Consider the following 22,771-nt stretch of genomic DNA (forward strand, 5'->3'; position numbering starts at 1 on the left):
GTACAGCCTGGGCCCTGGCATTATCTCTATCCAGTGGTAAAATATTCATGTGCAGACAATGATGGTGCACTGGCCTTCCAAGTATTACATAGTTCATTGCTCATTGTGCATTCTCAATGTACCGATTCAGTCCACTGTCCAAACTTGTCTGAACTGCAGGCTATACTGCATCCCACAGTTCTTGATTAAATTTCAGAGCGTAATTAAAAATGTTTATCTTAGAGGTTAACTAACATTCCATACTGAATATATAAGATACTCTTTCCCTTCCATACAGATATAATGTCATACTGTTCACTGCTTGGGTCACATCTTCCTGCAAAACTTAAAGGGCTCTGTCCTTTGCTGTCATGTGTTACATCCCATATGATCAAAAGAGGAACTACGGCACAACTGTGTAATGAAGAACCCTTTTTGGATGAGCCATTCGCAGTCATGTACTTCGTAAACTAGCCTTCATTTTAAGCTTCTTCGGGCACAGAAGCTTCATGAAAGCCTTCCTGAAACTGTAGTGGCACAGTGGGTACAGGACAGGGTTGATGGCTGAGTTGATCCAAAGCAACCAGAAGGACACCTCGTACCAGTACCTGGAGATGCAGCTGTCATTGCAGGCAGCCCGAATAATCATCAGCAAGGTGTATGGGGCCCAACAGACCCCAAATGTGCAAACAATGATGGCCAGAGATTTGGCCACCTTCTTATCCCTTAGTAGCCTGAAATGTTGGGCACTGGTCTGTGAAATGGCCCTCGTCCTTTTGCTCATCGAGAGCAGTCTCTGGGAGAACTCGCCACCTTTACTTTTCTCGGGTCCTTTCTCTTTGGGTGCCAGGTCTCCAGGATTCATCAAGTCTGATGTCTCAGCTTTGCCCTCCAGCTCCAGACATGGACCCATTGGCACTGATGTCATAGTTTTGCTTTGGCTCAGCTCCTTGTCTTGTGTACTGAGTTCAGAGAGTGGATCTGGGCTGCTTCCTTTGGGCTCGCCGCCCTGTGTCTCCTTGTTCAATGCATGTCGAGACTGGGTCCGCTGGTGGATGTTCAGGTATATGCTCACATTGAAGAAGGTCACACTGATGAAGGGGGTGAAGAACTCCACAGTGGACACTGTGATCAGAAAGTACCAGTTGTAGTAGAATTCAGCATAGCACTCCTCCTTTTCAACAATGCTGTGGCCGGCAATGTGCTCCCATGCCATGATAGCAGGTCCATATAATAGGAACGCTAGGACCCAAACCAGAACCATCTTGGAAACAGCATGTAAAGTCTTTCTTTGCTGGGCTCTGTATGCAACCTGTGTAAACAAAAAAGCAAGCAGAGTGTTGCCAACTTTACTTATTGCATCTGTTAAGATAAAGTACTGAATACAGTTGTAAGAAGCTGTAGATGCCTGATAGCTGGGAAGTTTTTAATAATACTATTGATATCAACTGCTCAAACAACGTGTGAGTGAAAACTACAGCTAGCATTCTTAACCTACATTGCTAAATAAAAACTGAGGAACAGACTGCTGATGCAAAATGATGGTTATCTTGGAGTTGCAGTTTGAGAATATATTAATTAATAATGATGTTAACAAGAAGAAGAAGAAAAAAAAAAGTAGCAGTATATTCTGGCTACATTGGCATGTTTAAATAACCAGAGGAATTATTGAAGGCCATGACCCCTAGACCACTCCATTGCTTTATTGGGATTCACTCTGAAAGAGCCTGAGCAATGCACTATAGTACCAGCATGTGGGGAATGGGTTTATTCTAGGAAATCACTTTTCTGCAAAGCTGCTACAATATTTGACTGACCTTTAAATAGATAAGCTCGGTGTGGAGTCTGAACAAATTATTTCAGCTGCCAATGGAATTGAGGGCATCTATTACAATCGGTCACAAAGCTCCCAGGCATCTTTACAACCAGGTTATACAAACCCATTCAAACGCTTAACATTTGATTTTGATGTAAATGTCAGACAACACAATAAAAAGTGTTTCACAGCTATTCCATAAATATCCACTTGTTGAACAAGGAGGAAGAGGTTGCTTGTTTGATAGCGATCTCAATTCAGAGTCATCAGGCTACAACTTTGAACCCTGCTTGCAAAGGCATTATGTTCCATTATGTTGTTGTGGAATATGTCATTATGAATAGCTGGCAAATTGGCCATCACAAGGTAATTTAATCTAATTATTGAGAACCAATTTGTCTTGTTTCCAGCAGTAGATGAATAGATGTGGGCAATGTTTGTAAGCTCTAATATTATCCATGTGGGTAGAAATCAGTGCCCTGTACTCTCTCCTGCCTAGCTCATCATACACATGTCCTTGCAATCAACACTGCTGTACTTACTGCCCGGATCACTGACAGGAATCGATCATAGCTGACCAGCACTATGTTGAACACTGAAGAGGTGCAGAGCAGGTAATCCATGACCAGCCATAGTTTACAGAGGGTCTTGCCAAAGATCCATTTCCCAGTCAGCACATAGGGGATATAGAGAGGCATGCAAAATGCTCCTGAAGGGAGGAAAGGAAGCTGCATGGTTTTAATGTCCCTGTTTCTTTTAATAACTAATACAGTAGCTGAAATGTTCCCAGTTTAAGGGAGCAAAAAAATCTGCCAACAAACTTGAGGGTTTCTCTGATAAGGCTATGAGGGGGTTCCTTTATTGTACAGCCCTGTATATGCTATTCTGGGATTACCCCGATGCAGTCAGAGGTGTTCCCTGTTAACTGCTTTAAAAATGTGTTTGTGTTCAAGTCAACCCCTTGGGTTATTATATTGGTCCATGTGTTTCATTTTTCTAGTTGATGTTAGACTGTATGCCTAAGTAATACTACACTATCAAAATCAAGGATTAAAAGGGCAGTATTTATGCCTAATATCATTTTCCCCCAGAAAATATGTACAGAACATGACTGCATTATGAGTAACATTTAACTTAAATGATGCTGTCCTTTTAATTAAAACCAAAATATAATAATAATCAAAAAGTATGGTTTCTTTCTAATAAATACAATATTAGCATTACAACTTCCCATAATAATATTAAAGAAATATTGTATCTTACCAACCAAAAAATCAGAAATTGCAAGATTTAGCAGGAAAAAGTTGTTCTGGGTCCGAAGACTTGTGTCCACCACGAATGCTAGCATGACCAGAGCGTTTCCCAACACCGTGGCGACGACCAGCAAAGCAATAAGAAAACAAATAATGATTGCCCATAGTGCAGAGTACGGACAACTAAATAAATGTCCGGGTTTACCGAATGCGTCTGACCTGTTCATCTGGTAACCATGGGAGCTGTCCATTTCAGCACCGAGACTCTAATATTAATCTGCTTGTTCAGTCTGTGCATGTGGAAGGCGCAGTCTACTGGAGTGCCAGGTCACAGCATTCAACCACACTGCCAAGAGTGAGGGTTGTAATGAACTAACATGAGGCTGTATTATAGTAAGTGCCAGAATCAGTATTCAAAACGAATCTGCCCGGAAATCGCATATTTTGATATTTTCATTAGCTGTTTTCCTCTGAAAAATCTGACATTGTCTGCTGCTTGAATAAAAATAAAATAAAAACAACAACAAAAAAAAAATTCCACATCTACTGTCTATCAGAAACAATGTACCGTGAGTTGTTTTGTTTGTTTGTGTTTTAGAGCTGTGTGAAATGGAACCTCCTGGGTGCACATTCCGGTAGGCTACCATTCCTACGCGTTTAACCTAGCACTGCTCTGGACAAACGCGCTCCTTGTTTTTAGTAGAGGGATATCATGTGCAGTTGTGTTTGTCTTTGTACATCTTACTGAATGGTAATCGCCACCCTTTACAAGCCGTACATAAATATCTATAAAAAAGATATTGCTGCTCTAGAAAGAGTGCAAAGAAGAGCAACCAGAATTATTCCGGGCTTAAAAGGCATGTCATATGCAGACAGGCTAAAAGAATTGAATCTGTTCAGTCTTGAACAAAGAAGACTGCGTGGCGACCTAATTCAAGCATTCAAATTTCTAAAAGGTATTGACAGTGTCGACCCAAGGGACTTTTTCAGCCTGAAAAAAGGAAACAAGGACCAGGGGTCACAAATGGAGTTTAGAAAAAGGGGCATTCAGAACAGAAAATAGGAGACACTTTTTTACACAGAGAATTGTGAGGGTCTGGAATCAACTCCCCAGTAATGTTGTTGAAGCTGACACCCTGGGATCCTTCAAGAAGCTGCTTGATGAGATTTTGGGATCAATAAGCTACTAACAACCAAACGAGCAAGATGGGCCGAATGGCCTCCTCTCGTTTGTAAACTTTCTTATGTTCTTAAATCTTCATTCGTATCAGCCAATGAAGCATTTTTGTTTTATTTTGAAAGGCTCGTTATCAAGATAAATAGATTATATATTGCATGCATTTTTTCTTTCTCTCTAAATCGTATTATGAAAAGAAAACATTGGCTTGTCAAGGCAATGCCAATAATTCTCTTTCAGTTGGATCGCAAATACAATTTATATCGAAATCTCTTCTGCTTACTATAGGAAAGGTTCTTTCTACCCTAAACAGCACAGGTTCCACAGAAAGCAACACAAAGTGATTATTGTATAAATTACCCAATCAACTTCTAACAATGTTTGTTTGCAAATATTACTTAGATTTAATAAGTACAAGACAGTCGATGGTACAGGTGCCGTTGAGTCTTTGTGTTGTTTTAATACCTGTAATTATTTTAAGCTTTTATTAACAATGTTCGGAACGTCTATTTAGTACCGATACTTTTCCAATTGTAAAGCTGTTCAAAAACACAAGTCAACACGGTTCGGATTCAAGCGAATCGCCTGTCAAATAATGGACATTTGGTCACGCAAAAGCGATTTTCCTTTTGACGTATCTAATTATAGAACACTTGCTCTGTTTGAAACTTGGGTTATGTTCATTAATTGTATTTACTTTTTTAAAAAGACATGTCTGTTATTAATAAGTGTATTTGCATAGTGCCAGAAGCAAAGGGGAAATGTGATCCGTTAAAAACAAACACAGCATAAACTACTTTATTACTACTTGATTTCTGACTACATAATTCCTTTTGAATTGTTGGTTGTATTGCTTGCCGATTTGTTTTTGGACCTGGAACCAGATCTATACGTGTTTTCGATCCAATTCAAATAGCCTTATTTTTTTTATTTATTTTTTTTATCCCTGCGTACAGCGATGCTTTTGCATGCAGATCATGTCGTGATGGTTTTTGTATCTCTGTCAGAACCTGTTTACGAGGGGTTTTATTGGCAATCTAAAAGGAAATGTTATTTCTTTGGCGGCAGGAGAGACAGTGATCACAAGCAGCCTGCAGATCAAAGCAGGCTTATCCAGGAACAAAGTGAAGTTAAGTATTTATTTTTATACTGTACAGTATAATCGTAAATCTCGAAAAACTACTCACTTCTAAATCTTTTGTAGTCATTTTTGTATTACTTTAGTATAAATACATGTTAATTTGGATTCATATGTTGTTTTTTTCTGACTTTATGTGAACGAAAAGACACACATTTGCCCGCTTTCCCATTGGAAATAGTGATATTTTGAAATATCACTGTCCTGGTCACAAAAGCAAAGTTTGTGGGGAATAATAGCCATTTTCTATACTTTTGAGGCATAAGCAATTAGGAAATAACACTTACTACCCAGGAACAAAAATTGTGTTACATAGTGTAATGTGTGTCTATGTAGTATGGCCTCATTAACGTGTTTTCACTAGATTACTTTGTAATGTATTAATGCATACAGAACTGGAAAATTAGCAATGTAAAATTAGCTCGTGTAGGTTTTAAGCGGTATGTCCTCAATGAAATAAACTCATTAATCACACGCAACATAAAGGTCTCCAGAACGAGTATTATTAAAATGGCAACTTTCGTGCTAGTTTAATAGAAGCTAGATGGCTACGTAGAGTAATGAATATTTATGCTTAATGCGTGTTTTTAAAAAAAAACAAACTATTCTGTAGAAATGAAATCAGTAAACTTGATAACTGAAGCGTGGATTGAAGTGGTAATGAGAAAGGCGTTCTTAAACTCTCTTTAACTAAAAACTCACAATTTTACGGATTCGGATTCTACCTTCAGATAGCATGGTACACATAAACATTTACTGTCTACCTAGCTATTACCAAAAGAAGGTGGAAGCCAAAACGTTGTAGTTAATTATTAAAATACTTCAATTACGTTTCTTCATCTTTAAGTGTTTGATGATTGCTGAATATCCTTTTTGGATCCTGATTCCTCATTTTCCTTGAATAGCGTGCTGTTTGCTATTTTTAATTTCAAATAAGAGCTGCTGCTGCTGCTACTGCACTTCTGCTAGTGTGTTGAACACACAATAACATTTGCTGCTGTTGTTTGTTCAAATATTATCTGAATGTCAGCAAAGAGTAGAGTTTAGAAAAATTGAAGAAATACTCTAAAGACAAATAATATATATATATATATATATATATATATATATATATATATATATATATATATATATATATATGTGTGTGTGTGTGTGTGTGTGTGTTGTACTGTTTAAAAAAAAAAGCAATGCATTCAGAGGAGATCAAAGGTGCTTTTGTATTGTGAAAATGTCAAAAGCCATTTATTTTCAGTATGAAATCAATATGTTGCTTAAAAATGTTAAAAGAGTGTTCTGTGTAGCATGTGTCTTAAGTTTTGTGACTAAATAGTTATTTGAATCAGCTGCACTCTTCTATGTACCCCTGAATAAATCTGGACCTGGACTTTAATGTAACATAATAACATACCGGACACAAACTCATACTTACAAAATAACCAAAGCATTAGGACTCTCTTTTTAGCATGAGTCAGGGCACAAGATAAAATAACCAGAGCACTGGGACTCTGTTTGGAATGTGTCAGGGCACAAGGTAGAATAACCAGAGCACTGGGACTCTGTTTGGAATGTGTCAGGGCACAAGGTTGAATAACCAGAGCACTGGGACTCTGTTTGGAATGTATCAGGGCACAAGATAGAATAACCAGAGCATTGGGACTCTGTTTGGAATGTGTCAGGGCACAAGATAGAATAACCAGAGCACTGGGACTCTGTTTGGAATGTGTCAGGGCACAAGGTTGAATAACCAGAGCACTGGGACTCTGTTTGGAATGTATCAGGGCACAAGGTAGAATAACCAGAGCATTGGGACTCTGTTTGGAATGTGTCAGGGCACAAGGTAGAATAACCAGAGCATTGGGACTCTGTTTGGAATGAGTCAGGGCACAAGGTAGAATAACCAGAGCATTGGGACTCTGTTTGGAATGTGTCAGGGCACAAGGTAGAATAACCAGAGCATTGGGACTCTGTTTGGAATGAGTCAGGGCACAAGATAAAATAACCAGAGCATTGGGACTCTGTTTGGAATGTGTCAGGGCACAAGGTAGAATAACCAGAGCATTGGGACCTCTGTTTGGAATGAGTGAGGGCACAAGGTAAAATAACCAGAGCATTGGGACTCTGTTTGGAATGTGTCAGGGAACAAGGTAGAATAACCAGAGCATTGGGACCTCTGTTTGGAATGTGTCAGGGCACAAGATAAAATAACCAGAGCATTGGGACTCTGTTTGGAATGTGTCAGGGCACAAGGTAGAATAACCAGAGCATTGGGACTCTGTTTGGAATGTGTCAGGGCACAAGGTAGAATAACCAGAGCATTGGGACCTCTGTTTGACATGTGTCAGGGCACAAGGTAAAATAACCAGAGCATTGGGACCTCTGTTTGACATGTGTCAGGGCACAAGGTAAGACACACATGGGTTTCCTGCTGTGATGCATTTCCTGCACTTTCCAGCACCAGTTCAGTTGTAGAGATAAACATTAATCCCGGCATCGCTTTGGTGTGTCATCTTTTCAATTTCATTTGAATTCAGTTGTGCATATAATGTAACTGTGCTGCAGAGTTCTAAAGGGATTTCTCTCTAATCCTAATTCTTGGCATAAAAATAGACAAATACATAACAAAGGTTTTTGAACTTTAGTTCCAGATATATATATTTTATTTTCATTTTACCAGGTAAGAAGATATATATAAAGATATATACACACATAAAAAACAAATGTCTTTCCCCACCAAATGTCATGTTACCTTATTGGAATAATAATTTAAAAAATCACTGCATAGATAGTGGACAAAATGCAAACTATTTCCCCCCCATTTGTTCACCATAAAGACAAAGCTAAAAGGCTAACAGTGATCTGCACAAAATGTAGTTCCCTTTGCAGTTATAACACTTGGCCACTTAGTGGCACTGTATACTAAAAAAAATCCTATTTCAAAAGTAAAGGTAAAAAAAGAATAAAGGTAAACAGGAGAATGATTCCAGCTGGAGTGCATCCAGATTTCTTCATCAGTACATCATGTAAACTCTGCCTCTGTGTAACAGTGGACTGTCGTTATGAACCAGTACATGAGATGAAATCACGGGACATGACTTAAACACTCTTCTGACAGTGATCAAGACACATAGGTGGTGTGTTGGTGTATTCCCAGCCTCTGTCTGCTACATATGCTTCTTTAATACATTAGTTTATCCTAAAACACACAGTGGCCTCTGATCTTCTCCTTATTGGCCTCCCAGCGGTTCTGTTCCCGTGTGAGAGCTCACTCTCTCCATCTGTTCTAATTATAGTGATGACATCTTACAATTCTGTGGAAGGTAGAATACTATTTTTTTTTTTTGTTTTTGTTCCTGGGTAGTAAGTGTTATTTCCTAATTGCTTATGCCTCAAAAGTATGGAAAATGGCTATTATTCCCCACAAACTTTGCTTCTGGGACCAGGACAGTGACATTTCAAAATATCACTATTTCCAATTGGAAAACGGGCAAATGTGTGTCTTTTCGTTCACATAAAGTCAGAAAAAAAAACAACACATGAATCCAAATTAACATGTATTTATACTAAAGTAATACAAAAATGACTACAAAAGATTTAGAAGTGAGTAGTTTTTTGAGATTTACAATTATACTGTATTTACAAAAGCGCTTGTTTTCTCATTGGAAATAGTGATATTTTGAAATATCACTGTCCTGGTCACAAAAGCAAAGTTTGTGGGGAATAATAGCCATTTTCTATACTTTTGAAGCATAAGCAATTAGGAAATAACACTTACTACCCAGGAACAAAAATTGTGTTACATAATGTAATCAAATACACCATTTGTTTTCTTCACAAGCCCTTAGTAGATTAATTGAACTGTGTTCAACTCCACTAAAGTCACATGCCTGCAGTGAATAGTAATGCTTCCATTTGCCTTACTCTATTATACCTATTGTCTCCCTTTAGACAACAGGCACAAGACTGCAGTATATTTAATTCCACAGTCAACACAGTGCGCATGCTTGCAGCTAGTATAAATGCACTGCTCACATTAGGTAACAGCAGCTGAAACTTTCAAATAATAAAAAAAGAAAAGGTTCTCTGAAGACCAGTGAGAGTGCTAATTATATATATATATATATATATATATATATATATATATATATATATATATATATATATATATACACACACACACACACACACAAGTAAGCTAGACAGATCAGAGAATAGACAGATCTGAGAAGAAACACATCCAGTACATTCAGAAATAAATCAGTCAACTTCAAATTGATGCAGGTAGAGGTCAAAGTACAGTGATTCAGTGACTGATGAACCCAATTATTCTGATAATGGTTAGGGTCCACTTTCAAGGCGGATGCATTATATAACACTTTCTCAGCAGGACAATGTACTCGAGGGTTTTTGTTCCTGTCGAGAGCCCAGTTTACATTAATGGTTTTCAATCTCGCACAGTGAGCAGTAAAGAATGTATTACAAAGCTCTGGGTGTTATCACTTGGCTTCTCTTCAGCACCAATCAGGCACTGCAGTCTAATCTTCCCCCTTCAGCAGGTAGCTATTTGTTCATCACTGTCTGAAATACTGGTTGGAAGTTATATCTTCTCTGCCCATTGATGATCTAGCCTGCCAAGTCGGCTCTAGTTAGCTTGAGGGTTGCAAATGCATGCCAGGGTTTTAAACCTGGGCCCCAGGTCTAGCAGCTGATCAGGTGAGAACTCGCTGTCAGGAATGGAAATGACATCAAGATGCAGCATTTCAGGTTCTTCTCCTTCATCGGCATATGGGTGAGGATTATACTCGAGGCAGTCATCTTGACCAGAGTATAATGAATCAACTCTCTGTAAAACAAGACCAAAATAATAAAAAAAAAAACTATCACTACTAATAATACTACGACTACTACTACTACTAATAATAATAATAATAATAATAATAATAATAATACTACTAATAATAATAATAATAATAATAATAATAATAATAATAATAATAATACTACTACTACTATAATAATAATAATAATAATAATAATAATAATAATAATAATAATAATAATAATAATAATAATAATACAAAAGTATTCACATTAAATCAAATGTTTTTGAGCTTTATTTTTGTAAAAACCACAAAAAAACCATTAAAAGAACACTAACCTGTCTTATCATAGAATTCAGAACTCCATTTCTGTTAAATGCATAATTTTTTTTCCATGCAAATGATGATCTTGCTGATGTTGTTCTGTTCACTGTAGATAGTGTCTGTGGGGAAAACGGTTTAAAAAATGAAGTGTATTATGTCTGGTTCATTGATACAGTGGTTCCAACCTGTGCCCAGAGCTCGGCCTGTGCATTGAACTAATTCATGTCTGAACTGAAACACTTTCAGTATTTGTATTGCTGCTTCAGAATGTGAGAGTTTAACAGAATGTTATCAATTTCCTACCAGATAACCCATGGAATTGTCACTGACTGTGTGCTGTTTCCATCTTCCACGTCTGTCAGCGCTGAGCTGAAATAAAATATGAAATAACCCATTTGAAATAGTTTCAGTTGTTTCATTTCTTGTATGTCGAACACAGAACAATCAATAGGCATAATATCTTCAACAGGGAATGCTGCTCCTTTTTATTATTCTACTTATTATTATTATTATTAATACCATGTGCATCTTGCTGCCTTCTGTCCTCCACTGCTCATGACCTGCACTGTAATACAGCTTCTTAAGTCTACTTGATCCATTTGAAATCTAAAAAGACATTTAAAAAGCAACAACAAAAACAACAATCGTTATGATGCTCAAATTAACAGATTTCATTTCATTTCAGTATCAAACTGAGGGTGTCGCTTGTTCCATCTGCAACCTGGCATGGCACAAAAGTCAAAGATCACCTGCATGTGTCCTGTTTTGGTAAGATTGCATTTAATTCAGCCTCTGGTATGTCCCTGACAGTATACTACATCCACAGCATCCTGTGCCTCTGAGACTTAACACCCACTAGAGCGATTAGCAGAGATGAAATCAGCCTGTAATCCTAACTGGGGCTGAAACGGTCCTAATAGAACTCAATCTCTATCTGCTGCTGATGCATTTCAAATCACATTCCAGTCAATCCCAATAGAATAAAGGATCATCGTAATCAAATATTTACCGGAAAACCCACAATGGACGCCTCTTGTTCTTGTGCACTACTCCCATTTTGAATCATTTTTGCTGGTTCCTAAAACAAATAGATTGAATGCACTTATGCAGAAACAGAAAAATCAGCAGTTGATCTCCTCATGCTTTTACTAGACCTTTCATTTTAAACAGAACAATGCGACGGGCACACTTCACAAACAGACAAACAGCACTTCAGTTTGACAGTTTAGTAACTTTTCAGCCCTTCCTGCAAGCTTGGTTATATCACATGATTTCACACAATCACCTAATGTTACAAAATACTAAAGTTAAAAAAGAAAGAAATGTAACATTTTACCTTAGAAACCAGTTGATCTAACTAAGAAAGAAAAAAAAAAAACAGTTAAACAGAACCCTATTTTGCATTTTAAGCCGGTCAGACAAGGAATTGAAAACAGTATTACACGGCTGCAAATAAAGCACCATTTTTTCTCCAAAAGGTTCTACCAAAACTACCAAAAGACTCCAGGAACATTCGACAGTTGCAATAATTAATAATTTGGGGGTTTATATTTCTCAGTTTTTTTTTTTTTATGGGTTAGGTGTTTAGCTCTAAAACAACATCAGAAAATGATGCTGCCACTTGTTCTGTTACTCAGAGAAAAATCTCACGATCAGCTTGATTGTGAAAATAGCATTGCAATTGAATGAGTCTCTGAAGCCTCTGTGGGCAGCGCCATTAACCATGTTTTTTACACCGAAAATACGTGTGCGATTGAGTGCGCTTTAGGCACATTATGTGAGACTAACCTAGAACACACTTTTCAGATTGTTGGAAATACATACAGCAGCTGTTTACACTGATCCAGAACAGCAGAAAAGGCCACAGAGGTGTTTAGTGTACATAGGACAGGATTAGAAATACGTTCACCTTGCAATCAGAGCCAGGATGCTCGAAATGGTATGGCAACATGGTGCAATCACCAACATCATGTGTCTCTATTGTTTTGGGAGCACATGAAAAAAATAGTGCAAAACAAAACACACCTGCAAAACAGAGAAGAGAAAAGATTAGGACCTTTTATCCAACAGCGAGCCGAGTCGTATTGACAGTAGATCCATGAGGGAATATGATATTATTAGCTCTTCTCAGCAGTCAGATCCTTCCTGGCAGGTCTGGCTGTCACCGTCTTACCCAACATTAAAAACAGGGCCGCAAACAAGCTCCCAACGGCACTGGCTCCCGTTGTCGAACTGCCCAGTCTCCTTGTTCCACAGTTGACCGGAGCCGAAGTTGGGCAGTCGCACACGGTCACTGTCAGGTTGTGTTTCGATGACACACCTTGCCGGTCACTAATTTCCAAATGCAAGATGTAAATTCCACTGTAAACTTTTTCTCCTTTGATGAGATTCACAGTGTAACCTGCGGAAGAGGACGCAAAGGAAATGAGGTTGGACTTAAGCAGGGATAGCAATACTTTTTTTTTTTTCTAACACTGTTTAGAGATTCAAAAATAACTTTAGGGACTGTTTCTTAAGAACTTAACAAAACATTCTTAAGACATATTTTTTGTGGAGCCACATGTTTCGAAATTTACACATCCATTTCCGTATCCAAATCCTGCACAGCCCTAGTTCTTACCGTGGGTGGGATCCAGTCTCCACTTCCCCTTCAGGCTTTCCTTTTCCAGCAGGTTGAAGCTGAACGGTCCAGAGTAGGGGTCCTCATCATCGTCCTGAGCAGCCAGCTTGGTCATCGAGGCCGTCTCGTTCGCACACATGTCTATGTGAGGGGTGAGCAGATAGGGGACACAGTCGTTGACATCAGTTAGGTGGATGATCAAAGTACCTGTTCCAGTCATGGGGGGTTCACCTACAAAAAGAAAAGCAGTAAGTGTGTTAATCCTTTTAAAAATATAAAGTGATATATTTACATGGCAATGAAGTATCCCATTGTTGTCCCAATACTTCTTGTATAGAGTATAGACTTTATGTCAGCCATTTAGTTTGATTTTATTTATTTTCTTCATAAACATTAAAAGCAATGTTTTACAGCCAGCAGAAGTATACCGCTGGTACGCATAACTGTTAAAATGCAAGCAGTGTTCCTTTTGAAATCAGTTCTGTTTCCAGTCAGTTGTTTTGTCAAAACCACCCTTAAATGTTACTTACCATTGTCGACTGCATGGAGAATGACTATGTAAGTATTATTTATCACAAAAGGGGACTCTCTGTCCATTAGCTGTGTCATTATTACAGAACCCGTTTTTGGGTCAATAGAAACCCACCCTGCTGGATCTTCTCCCACTTTGTACCTATTGGATAGATAAGGCATGTAGTGATCATTCTGGACTTTCATTTGCTGACAGGAAACAATAAGGAAAAGAAAGTCAAATGTATGACGGAGTACCAGTGACTTCCGGCAAATGGTGTTACTGGAGAAAAACAGCTGGTGGGTTGGTGCTGAAATACTGAAGTTGAAGGGGTGGATAGCTAACAAGCCAGCAGCTTCTCTCGTATGATGCTGTACAGCCAGTGACATGTCCTTTTCTGACTTGACAATCTACTTATCAATGGAATTAACCTCATGAAATGCAAGCCATGCAAAGGCTCTGAAAAGAAAACTTGCAAACTTCTTTCAAAACTGGCATAGAGAAAATGCCAATGCACACTTAATCCCTGACCAGAAGTTGAGCATGGAAGGAAAGAACAGCAACTGTGTGCAAAAGTATAGAGCTGAATCATGACTATAACACCTAATAAGGAACATCTGCCCAGATCTGGGTTTGTGCAAGAATGACTTCAGTATGTTACACCTCTCTGAAACAGCATCTGTCTTACACATTTTCAGAGCCGCTCTAGGTGACTAATCCAATGACTCACCTGAATTCACTTGACAAGCTCTCATCTTTGTCTATTGCTATAAATGTCTGCAATTCTTTTCCAACTTTGTCGTTCTCCTCCAGATAGACAGTTCTGATGGGAGGCACAAAGTCTGGAGCGTCGTTGATGTCTTCCACGTTGACAGTTACTGTCAGAGTCTTTGGTTTGAACCCTATTCCTGTTGAGCCTGCTTCAGGGTCTGTGTAATCCACTTCCCAGAGGTCATCAGCTACGACCCTCTTTACACTGCAGGAGAAAAAAGGTGTCTCGTTCTCCACCTGGACAGAGAGCTCCCTCAGATAACCATCTGCAAAGTCAAGGGGCTGCAATATATTGAAAGAAGAGCAGTTTATGTGTTTTTGTGACAGGCTGGTGAGTGGATTGAGGCTCAGAGACAGAGTAAAGGCAGAATAAAGTTCTTTATTAAATAAAATAATCAAATAAACAGGCACAAGGGCCAATAAAAAGAGGTTCAAAAATAAATAATCAAAACAGTCAGTTCCAGGTCTTCCTTTAATTCTAAACAAAAAAAACTCCCAAACTAAGAACACACCCTTCCAAACTGAGAACACACCCTTCCAAACTGAGAACACACCCTTCCAAACTGAGAACACACCCTTCCAAACTGAGAACACACACTACTCACTGCCAGCCAGGGCCTCTCCCCTGGCTTTTATCCCCTGTGGCTGGAGCCCAATTAATCAATAATTACTCAATTAGAGCTCCAGCCACATTCTCACATGTTTTTCTGGCAGGGAGAATTTTACCCCCCCCCCTGCCAGTTCCAAACATAGTCATATAGACGGGGAGTTCCCTGTCACAGTTTTGTTGTGTTTTTATTTGATCACTATTCAAAATGTTGTTTGTTTTGTCCCAGTGCATCTCTGAGAATGACACTTTCAAAAACCTAATAGAAAATGATCAATTACAGTCCATACTTGCTGCTATTTTGCTTGCAACAATTATATTCATAGCCTCTGTTTGGTCACTCACTATCATGTTCCTTTCAAGTTGATTCATTGACATTCAGCTCCTTTGTGTAATATAGCTATGTAATGTTCTTAACAGTTCCTAATAAGAAATCTGGGTATTAACCAGTTTCTTACTTGGCTGTTCTACATGAAATAAAGAGCAGAGTTATTTCACCTTCACAAGGGTCAGGACTCCATCGTTGGTATCAGGGTCGGTGAGAATCTTGTAGATTTTGTTCTCATTTCCACTTACAATCGTGTATTTTGCTTTCCAGCTAGGAGTGTGAGGCTTATCTCTGTCTGATACCTTTATTCTGAGGAGAGTCACATTTGAGTCCCGCTCCTTCACATTTGCCACCAACTGAGACACAAGCAGAAAAGATTCTAAATCATCCATCACTTAAACACCCAGTCATGAAATCTGAGTAAAGCTCAAGAAACTTCTTGACATTTCCATGTCTTTTCAGGCTATAACATTTATTGAGTTTTATTAACATTGTGCTATATATTTTTTTTTAATCCCTCTATGTAGACTTTAATTGTTATGTGATAAAAGCATTATTCTGGTTCTAATAGTGATATACTACAGTTAAACTTCAATCAACTAAATATTGTCTACACAAGGTTTAAACTTATAGCAATATATAGGTTAGAACACTTGTAACTCACATGTATTACATTTAACAAACAAAAATGTATATTATTGCGTCCTATATAGTCTTAAAACTTATACACGGATATTTCCAAGTACATGAGCATTCTAGTTGCATATTGTTTTCTATTTCAGTCATCACATCCTGGTCAAAGTTTTAATCTCAGAAGCACTCCCGTGGTTTCTATAGAGCTCTCAAACTCACCAACATCTGATCTAATCTACAGTCTTTTCATTGTCAGTTTACAGCCATGGTACACCAGTACAGCAGTAAAAAAATCAGGAAAATAATCTTCCAGTCGGCTTTTAAACCACTCAATGCAGAAGATAACTGCCATGGAATGGCACTTAATTGTAAAGGTGAGTGAAGGACAGCCGTTCGTGTTTTGAAAGCAACACATTAATAAATGGATGTATTGAATGCCCTTCCCATGAATACTTCTTAAAGAAAATTCCGAGAATGACTAACCAGTTTTTCCACAGACCTGTTATGTAGTAAGAAATGACGGTTATAAATGTAGTTTAACTGTAGTTAAGGGCGTGGGTTATTCACCAGTGTGTTTCCACTTTTAAAGAAAGGCAACACAAGTTAATCAAATTATTATTATATCAAATGTAGGCAAACTGGTGGTTCTTACTTTAACTCCTTCCTGGACTGGTAGGTGATTGTTTTCATCTTCAACATCAACAATAACTGTAGTGGAACTTGATAGCTGCACCTTCTCACCTTGGTCCTTTGCTTCCACTATAAGTGTATATTTCTGAGCTTTCTGAAACAGAAAACAGAGAACAGAGAACAGAGAACAATGAACCATAAGCAATAAGCAACAATAAGAACAAAAAAAAAATGTGAATGTCGATGTTTTTAATTCAGCAACGCAGTGGATCAGGCAGAGAAGTCACCTTCAATCTTAAATCACGTAAACATCAAGTCATTTTTAGGCGCTTCCAATACCAGAATAAATCCTCAGTCGAGTAGCTAGTATCTTATTTGTCTTTTGATAAACAATGCGTCCAATGATCAGCAAGGAAGGGATTTACATCTTGCCTCAATCCATTACATCCCTGCTGTGTGCCTGAGTCCGCCTCCTCCTCCCCAGCCTCCACTTGCTTTTGGCTTCTTCTAACGAGGAGGGCAGCTTTCCTGCCCCATGCCCACCACTTCCCTACAGTCAGCCTCCACTTATCTGCAAGCTAATTTATGGACAGGGGTACCTCGAAAAGGTGAGGCCAAAGCCCAAAGGTAAAAAGATGTACTATGTAGTAGTGTTGTGTCGTGTACGCTTTAATAAATAATCTATTGCATGAGTTTCCTGACTGAACCAGAAGAATCACATATCAGTTATTGAACCTTCCTAGAAAACTCTCTTCTTCTCACCTCATAATCGATGCACCCTCTGAAGGAAATGATACCAGCCTGGTCAATGTAAAACAGGACATTGTCTGTCATAGGAGTCTGAGAAACTATTTTGTAAGTAAATGTTGAGTTTGGGGTGTTCCACTCATCCTTGTCCTCAGCTCTGACCAAAATTAATTGTCCACCTTGAACACAGAAACAACAATCAACATTTTAAATTGAAATTGTAAAACATGCCATATCTATTCCAGTTAGAAGAGGTTGGTTGAAAAATGAATGCTTTATTAGTATAGCTTTGGCCATTATTTCATGTTAGACATATTGCTGACATCCCAGCACTTGCCAGTTGCCTTGTAACCCCTTTACTATTTCACAGTTTGAAGCAGCAATAGCCAGCCTGATACTCACAATTATAACATTTATACAGTAGTATGTTACAAAATGATAGCGCCATCTGTAGCACTTCAATGAAGCAGTCATTTGCTTAAAGGGACACAAGTAGCAGCGACAACAACTGGAAAGCAACCACCAATAAAAGATGCTTTCCAGAGGAGTAGATAAAGAGCAATCTGCCTGACCTGCTGGCCACTATATTGCTAGCTTCTGTATAGACTTTACCATCCTATCCCAGATGGCTGTATGGGAACCTTCTTGGATGTACTTTTTTTCAGTATCACAATTGCTCAAAACCCTACAATGACCGTTTCTGTACCACATATAATACAACGCTTAGCCACCCCTCTTTCTAAGACATTTTTTTAAAAATACAGCCTCACAAGCCAGCATTTTTCATATGCAGTTTGTAGTGCTAGACAGGAAACAAAAATAATGGTTTGAAAAAGACGGGGGAAAAGAAAAGTGTGTGTTCTACAAGAAACGGAATCTAGTTGCAGGGTTAAGGGTGTTCTGATTAGATTCTGGAGTTCTTTTAAAAAGTGATTGACTGGTGTCTACCTTTGACTTTTCATTCAGTAGGCTCATAATTTTGCACCCTACTGCGTTATAGGCCTTGGTTTTGTTACAATATTATATAGGACATAATAATTCAATGAGTAATTCTTACCTTGAACCTGACTTTCCTTCACTGTTGTCGTGTAGATTTGGTGATCAAAAGTGGGGGCATTGTCATTGATATCCGTGATTTTGATACTAACGCCAAGCTCAGTGTCCAGGGTCTCACCTATTGTATTAATTGCTAGAAATGTAAGCTTTACACAGGGGGAAAAATAATGTCAGTCAGAGAGTGCTGAATTTCCACACAGCTATTTTTTTATGGACCCAATTGCGTATTTATCCAATGTCCTCCCCAATTTACATGATCACTAGGGGTCACTGTGGCAACATAATCAGCAAGAGTAACTCACTACGAGGTGTCCAGTTACACTGTACCATGCTGTTGCTAAAGAACAGCAGACTGTTTATCAAACTGTATTTCATTCAATTAAACACACTTTGATAAAAACATTCTTTCAGTAACTCATGAGTAAAAGCTCTACGAATGGCAACTGTGTGCATTCCCTGCCCTGATAAACAGAGCAGCATATAAGGCCACACACAAGATGATGTTACCCGTGTGAATAAGATTGATAAGCAGCATGACTTACAGTTAAATATTGGTACTGTTCACGATCGACTTTTTTCAGTACATAGATTTCCCCTGTGCTTTCATCGATTTTCATGACGTTCTTTGGCTCTTTGTCGATCCCCATCCCGCTCAATTTGTGCCTCACGTTTTGTTTGCGTTCAATTTCAATCTAAAATCCAAGACAAAAATGTAGACAGATAAGTAATTTCTCAGATATTACTGAGGAAATCATCCCAAAGCATTGTTGTTTACCTTCACATTTAGATTTAGATCACATTCAGATTCCTGAAACCATTGCAGTCTTTTTTTTTTTTTTTTTAATGGAAAGGAGTTTGTGCTTTTTGTACTTTTCTGTACTTGGAAACATTAAATCAATATTTTACAACCGATACACCCCATTCCAAAGGTTTCAGGCATAGCTGCTCCTGGCTCCGCCTACTGTATCATTTGAACTTTAGGGTTAGCTGCTTAGGTAACTTTCAAAACCCAGTGAACTGGCTGCCAGCATTTCACAGATTTTCATGACACAAAATGGATCAGTGGTTCCGCCTCTATTGATCAGTTGTGATACTGTCCCTTGGAAATAGAGGGTTAGCAGCAAGCTGATCGTGTTGGGAGGATCGGTTGCTCATTCAGATCTTTTGACAAGATTTTCAGTAAGAGCAAGTGGATTGACAAACAACTGGAGAAACTGCTTGTAAACCTGTTTTACAAATTTGTATTTGCATTTACATGTCTTGCCAAAAGTAAAAAGCACATGTAATACTATATGAATACACTCTATAGAAAAATGATCCACAGCTATTCTTACTGCAGGGTATAAATCACTCTGGAATTCTTGAGCAAAGCCGAGCAAGGTTGCTTTATGGTATTGTGTTACTGTTTTTGGACTAGATATAAAAGCATGACATGGGTGTGTTTTATTTGAATGCTGGAAAGTTCTGTAATCACTCAATTAGCTGGAGTTTCAGAAACGAGACATCCAAAAAGATTTGAAATGAACTATTCTTTATTGCATTTGACATATGGCCATGGCCATGACCATGATGAAACATAATATACTTTGGCCCGTGGTCTTGTCCACTGGAGCTTGATAGCCTCCCCTATACGCTGGCTGAACTATGATGTAAAGACTATTGATGCCAGCGGGCACGACTGGCACTCTGGGCCACCTTCCACCAGGACAAGGCGTGCTGCAAGGTGAAAGCAGAGTTGGGGTAGAGAACCAAACAAAGAAACGACAAGGAGCCATAGATGACAGGGCTATTTATAGGAACAGTTTGATTGTGTATGTGATTAGATGCTGAATACGTCTTTCAGAAACACAACATCGGTTCCAATTAAAATAATATTGAAGTTGTTTCAAGATTACTTCATGTCAATATTGATTACATTTAACAGAGGTTAATAACACTTCTTGATATATTGAATTTATGTGGTAAAGGTAAGTCACTTTGCTATAGTTACCCATCTGCATTGCTGTGTATTGTTAGTTTCTTAGTTGACAAAATGAGTTCTGTTGACATATGAAACATTGCATTCCTCAGCCCTACCCTTCTTGAAGCATACAATTTTACCAACATACTGCCAAGAAACATGTCTTTAAGTCTACAATGTGTTAAAGACTAATTTATTAACAAAGGTATTATTTGACTAGTAGTGCCTTGGTTTGTGTAAGCAGTACATTTTATTATAAGCTCACTGTGATGAGTAGAAGGGGTTTCGGTCTGCAATTCAGCCTCCCAACAGTAGAAGGCATCAAACCAACTCGGGATTTCCCTTACCAAGGTCTTGTGACCATGACAAATGTCATCTTTTTGAGGGGCGGCACCTTGGTGAGGGGCGGAAGTACGAGTATGTAAATTCCAGCCACTGGAGTCAAGTGAAATTAAGCATACCTGTCAGTTTGGGATTGGTGATCCACTGACTACCGGGGCGGGGTTTGCATACTAAAGGAAACGTGCTACTGTGTTCGGGGTTGGTCCTGAGGAATAGAGGCGGGGGAAAAAAGGCCGGAGGGAAATACTTGGGAGGTTGGACTGTGTCACGAACGGAGGTCTTACTAACTTGGTTCTTTTCTGTTTTTATTCCTTTTTGTTTTATTTCTGGATTTAAGCAGAACGCGAAGAGGACTAAGAGGCTTCCGTTCCTTTATTTTTTATTACTCCCGCACTCCCTCCCTCACATCCTTCTTTATTATTTTTCTCTTTTTTTCGTGTAATATTAAATAAAATTTTAATTGTTACACGTAAATCACTGTCTGGAAAATCCATTTGTACTCACACGCCTCACACTCACTTTTAATTAGTTACGATCTATGCTAATGTTGGGGGAATTTGTTTGCCCTTTTCAATCTTGTTTTATTTCATACTTGTATTCTAACATGCTTCATCCAATATGTAGGAATTTAACATTTCTTAACAGTCATGTATTTTGCCACAAACCCAGTAACAGAGCAGGTTCAAGTCCCTGGGGGTCTGTTGCTTTTCTGATTGTTATTTTTAAAATTTCTAGTTAAAAGAACTACCATGCTTCATAAAAGTTCAAAACCAAGAGTGTATTAATATAACAAATCTTACTTACCTTGCCAAGAAAATACTTGGGTGCTCGCTCTTCCTCAATCTCATATGACTCTATGATCCATGCTCTTTTGTGCCTTTGCAGCGTCTGTGAAGACTCATTTATGTGTGCTTGATGCAAACCAAGGTGCTATAGAAATTCACAACATGAAAAATTTACAACACATATACATAGACAATGGCCGTCTTGATGGGTGACTGTGGATACCGTGTATTTTCAGATTTTGCTACAGTAACTCAGAAAGGATTGGGACACCCCCTGGTGGATTATCTATTCAGGGATTCCAGTAAAAGAACAACAACAACAATTTCAAACTGTCTTGATAGCTTAACTGTGCTAGTTAGTGTTGGTTGTATCAGACAGACTCCAATGCATGCCACTATCATAATAGGTCTGCACAATGCAATTTTCCACTGAATCTATGAATGTACAACATTCAATTGGCACAGTTATAGATACTTATATACATTTACACCTGGAACCTCATGCATAACTGCAAAACAATCAATGGTAGTTTATGCAGTAATAGTAAATTAAGTAAACAATTTTAAACATGCGTTTAGACTAGAAGTTTATCTTAATTTTCTTTATTGATGAATGTTTTACTAATGCATTGTAGCATAATTACAAAACATAAACCTGGACACATATCACATATTCTGCACAAAACCTTCTGGAAGGAAAAAATAATGAATTGAACCAAAATTCAATGACTTGTGCTTTCTGAATAGGGTTCACAATCTTACTGTATAGCAGAAACGAGCTAAAGCTTGAACATGCACGCAATTCTACACAGGATACAATAATGAAAATGTAATACTTACAAATGCTGCTAGAATGAAAATCACCAAAACAGCCCTCATGGTTGAAGCCAGATCAGTACTGTAAGTCATTACTGCTATTCACTCGACTTCAAATACTCTGCAAGCCCAAGACCAGCCTACTCCTGACAAGAGTGGAAAGGCAGGTTTGGAGAACTGACCCACTGTATCTGATATAGTGTTACAGCATACATGCCAACAGTCCCTATATGGTTGGGACAGTCCTGATTTCCTAGCAAATGTCCCACGTTCAATGCGTAGGAAGAAAGTCCCAATATTTGCCCATAGAAAATGCATTTATTCTGCACAGTAGAGTTAATGAAAACCCCACGCTGTGCTCTTCGTGCAGCTGACACATGTGCTGATCACTCACTTATAGAAAGGTAAAAACGCTTCATGATGTCTATTTTTACTGTCATGATGGTCGTGTAGTGTTGAGT

At 38.4% G+C, this 22,771-nt stretch overlaps 2 protein-coding genes across 2 annotated transcripts; both read right to left on the reverse strand.

Moving 5' to 3' along the window:
- Positions 1-433: 433 nt before the first annotated feature.
- On the reverse strand, positions 434-3,299 carry LOC121320185 (histamine H3 receptor-like). Its single transcript, XM_041258436.1, has 3 exons — positions 3,059-3,299; positions 2,338-2,504; positions 434-1,291 (listed from the first exon to the last, which is right to left on the reverse strand). The coding sequence occupies exons 1-3, from the start codon at positions 3,297-3,299 to the stop codon at positions 434-436; spliced, it is 1,266 nt and encodes a 421-aa protein (XP_041114370.1).
- A 6,209-nt stretch (positions 3,300-9,508) lies between these two features.
- Positions 9,509-22,489, reverse strand: LOC121319363 (cadherin-like protein 26). Its single transcript, XM_041256724.1, has 18 exons — positions 22,335-22,489; positions 21,514-21,639; positions 18,950-19,099; positions 18,409-18,553; positions 17,367-17,530; positions 16,627-16,758; positions 15,512-15,697; positions 14,366-14,688; positions 13,655-13,797; positions 13,125-13,355; positions 12,678-12,905; positions 12,414-12,529; positions 11,841-11,861; positions 11,514-11,582; positions 11,024-11,110; positions 10,808-10,873; positions 10,519-10,623; positions 9,509-10,203 (listed from the first exon to the last, which is right to left on the reverse strand). The coding sequence occupies exons 1-18, from the start codon at positions 22,401-22,403 to the stop codon at positions 10,003-10,005; spliced, it is 2,562 nt and encodes an 853-aa protein (XP_041112658.1). The 5' UTR covers positions 22,404-22,489; the 3' UTR covers positions 9,509-10,002.
- Between the last annotated feature and the right edge of the window lie 282 nt (positions 22,490-22,771).

This window comes from Polyodon spathula, chromosome 8, assembly GCF_017654505.1.
Source record: "Polyodon spathula isolate WHYD16114869_AA chromosome 8, ASM1765450v1, whole genome shotgun sequence".
Lineage (NCBI taxonomy): Eukaryota > Metazoa > Chordata > Actinopteri > Acipenseriformes > Polyodontidae > Polyodon > Polyodon spathula.

Bases quoted from the DNA above. Each gene is read 5' to 3' on its own strand.
- LOC121320185 (XM_041258436.1), bottom strand. From the start codon at position 3,299: ATGGACAGCTCCCATGGTTACCAGATGAACAGGTCAGACGCATTCGGT. The intron at 2,505-3,058 runs GTAAGATACAAT...TCCTCCCTTCAG, and splicing joins AATTTCTGATTTTTTGGTTG to GAGCATTTTGCATGCCTCTC. The intron at 1,292-2,337 runs GTAAGTACAGCA...TTGTTTACACAG, and splicing joins TCCTGTCAGTGATCCGGGCA to GTTGCATACAGAGCCCAGCA.
- LOC121319363 (XM_041256724.1), bottom strand. From the start codon at position 22,403: ATGACTTACAGTACTGATCTGGCTTCAACCATGAGGGCTGTTTTGGTG. The intron at 11,862-12,413 runs GTGAACGTATTT...TTTCTTTCTTAG, and splicing joins ATCCTGGCTCTGATTGCAAG to TTAGATCAACTGGTTTCTAA. The intron at 10,874-11,023 runs GTATTAATAATA...ATTTTATTTCAG, and splicing joins AAGGCAGCAAGATGCACATG to CTCAGCGCTGACAGACGTGG.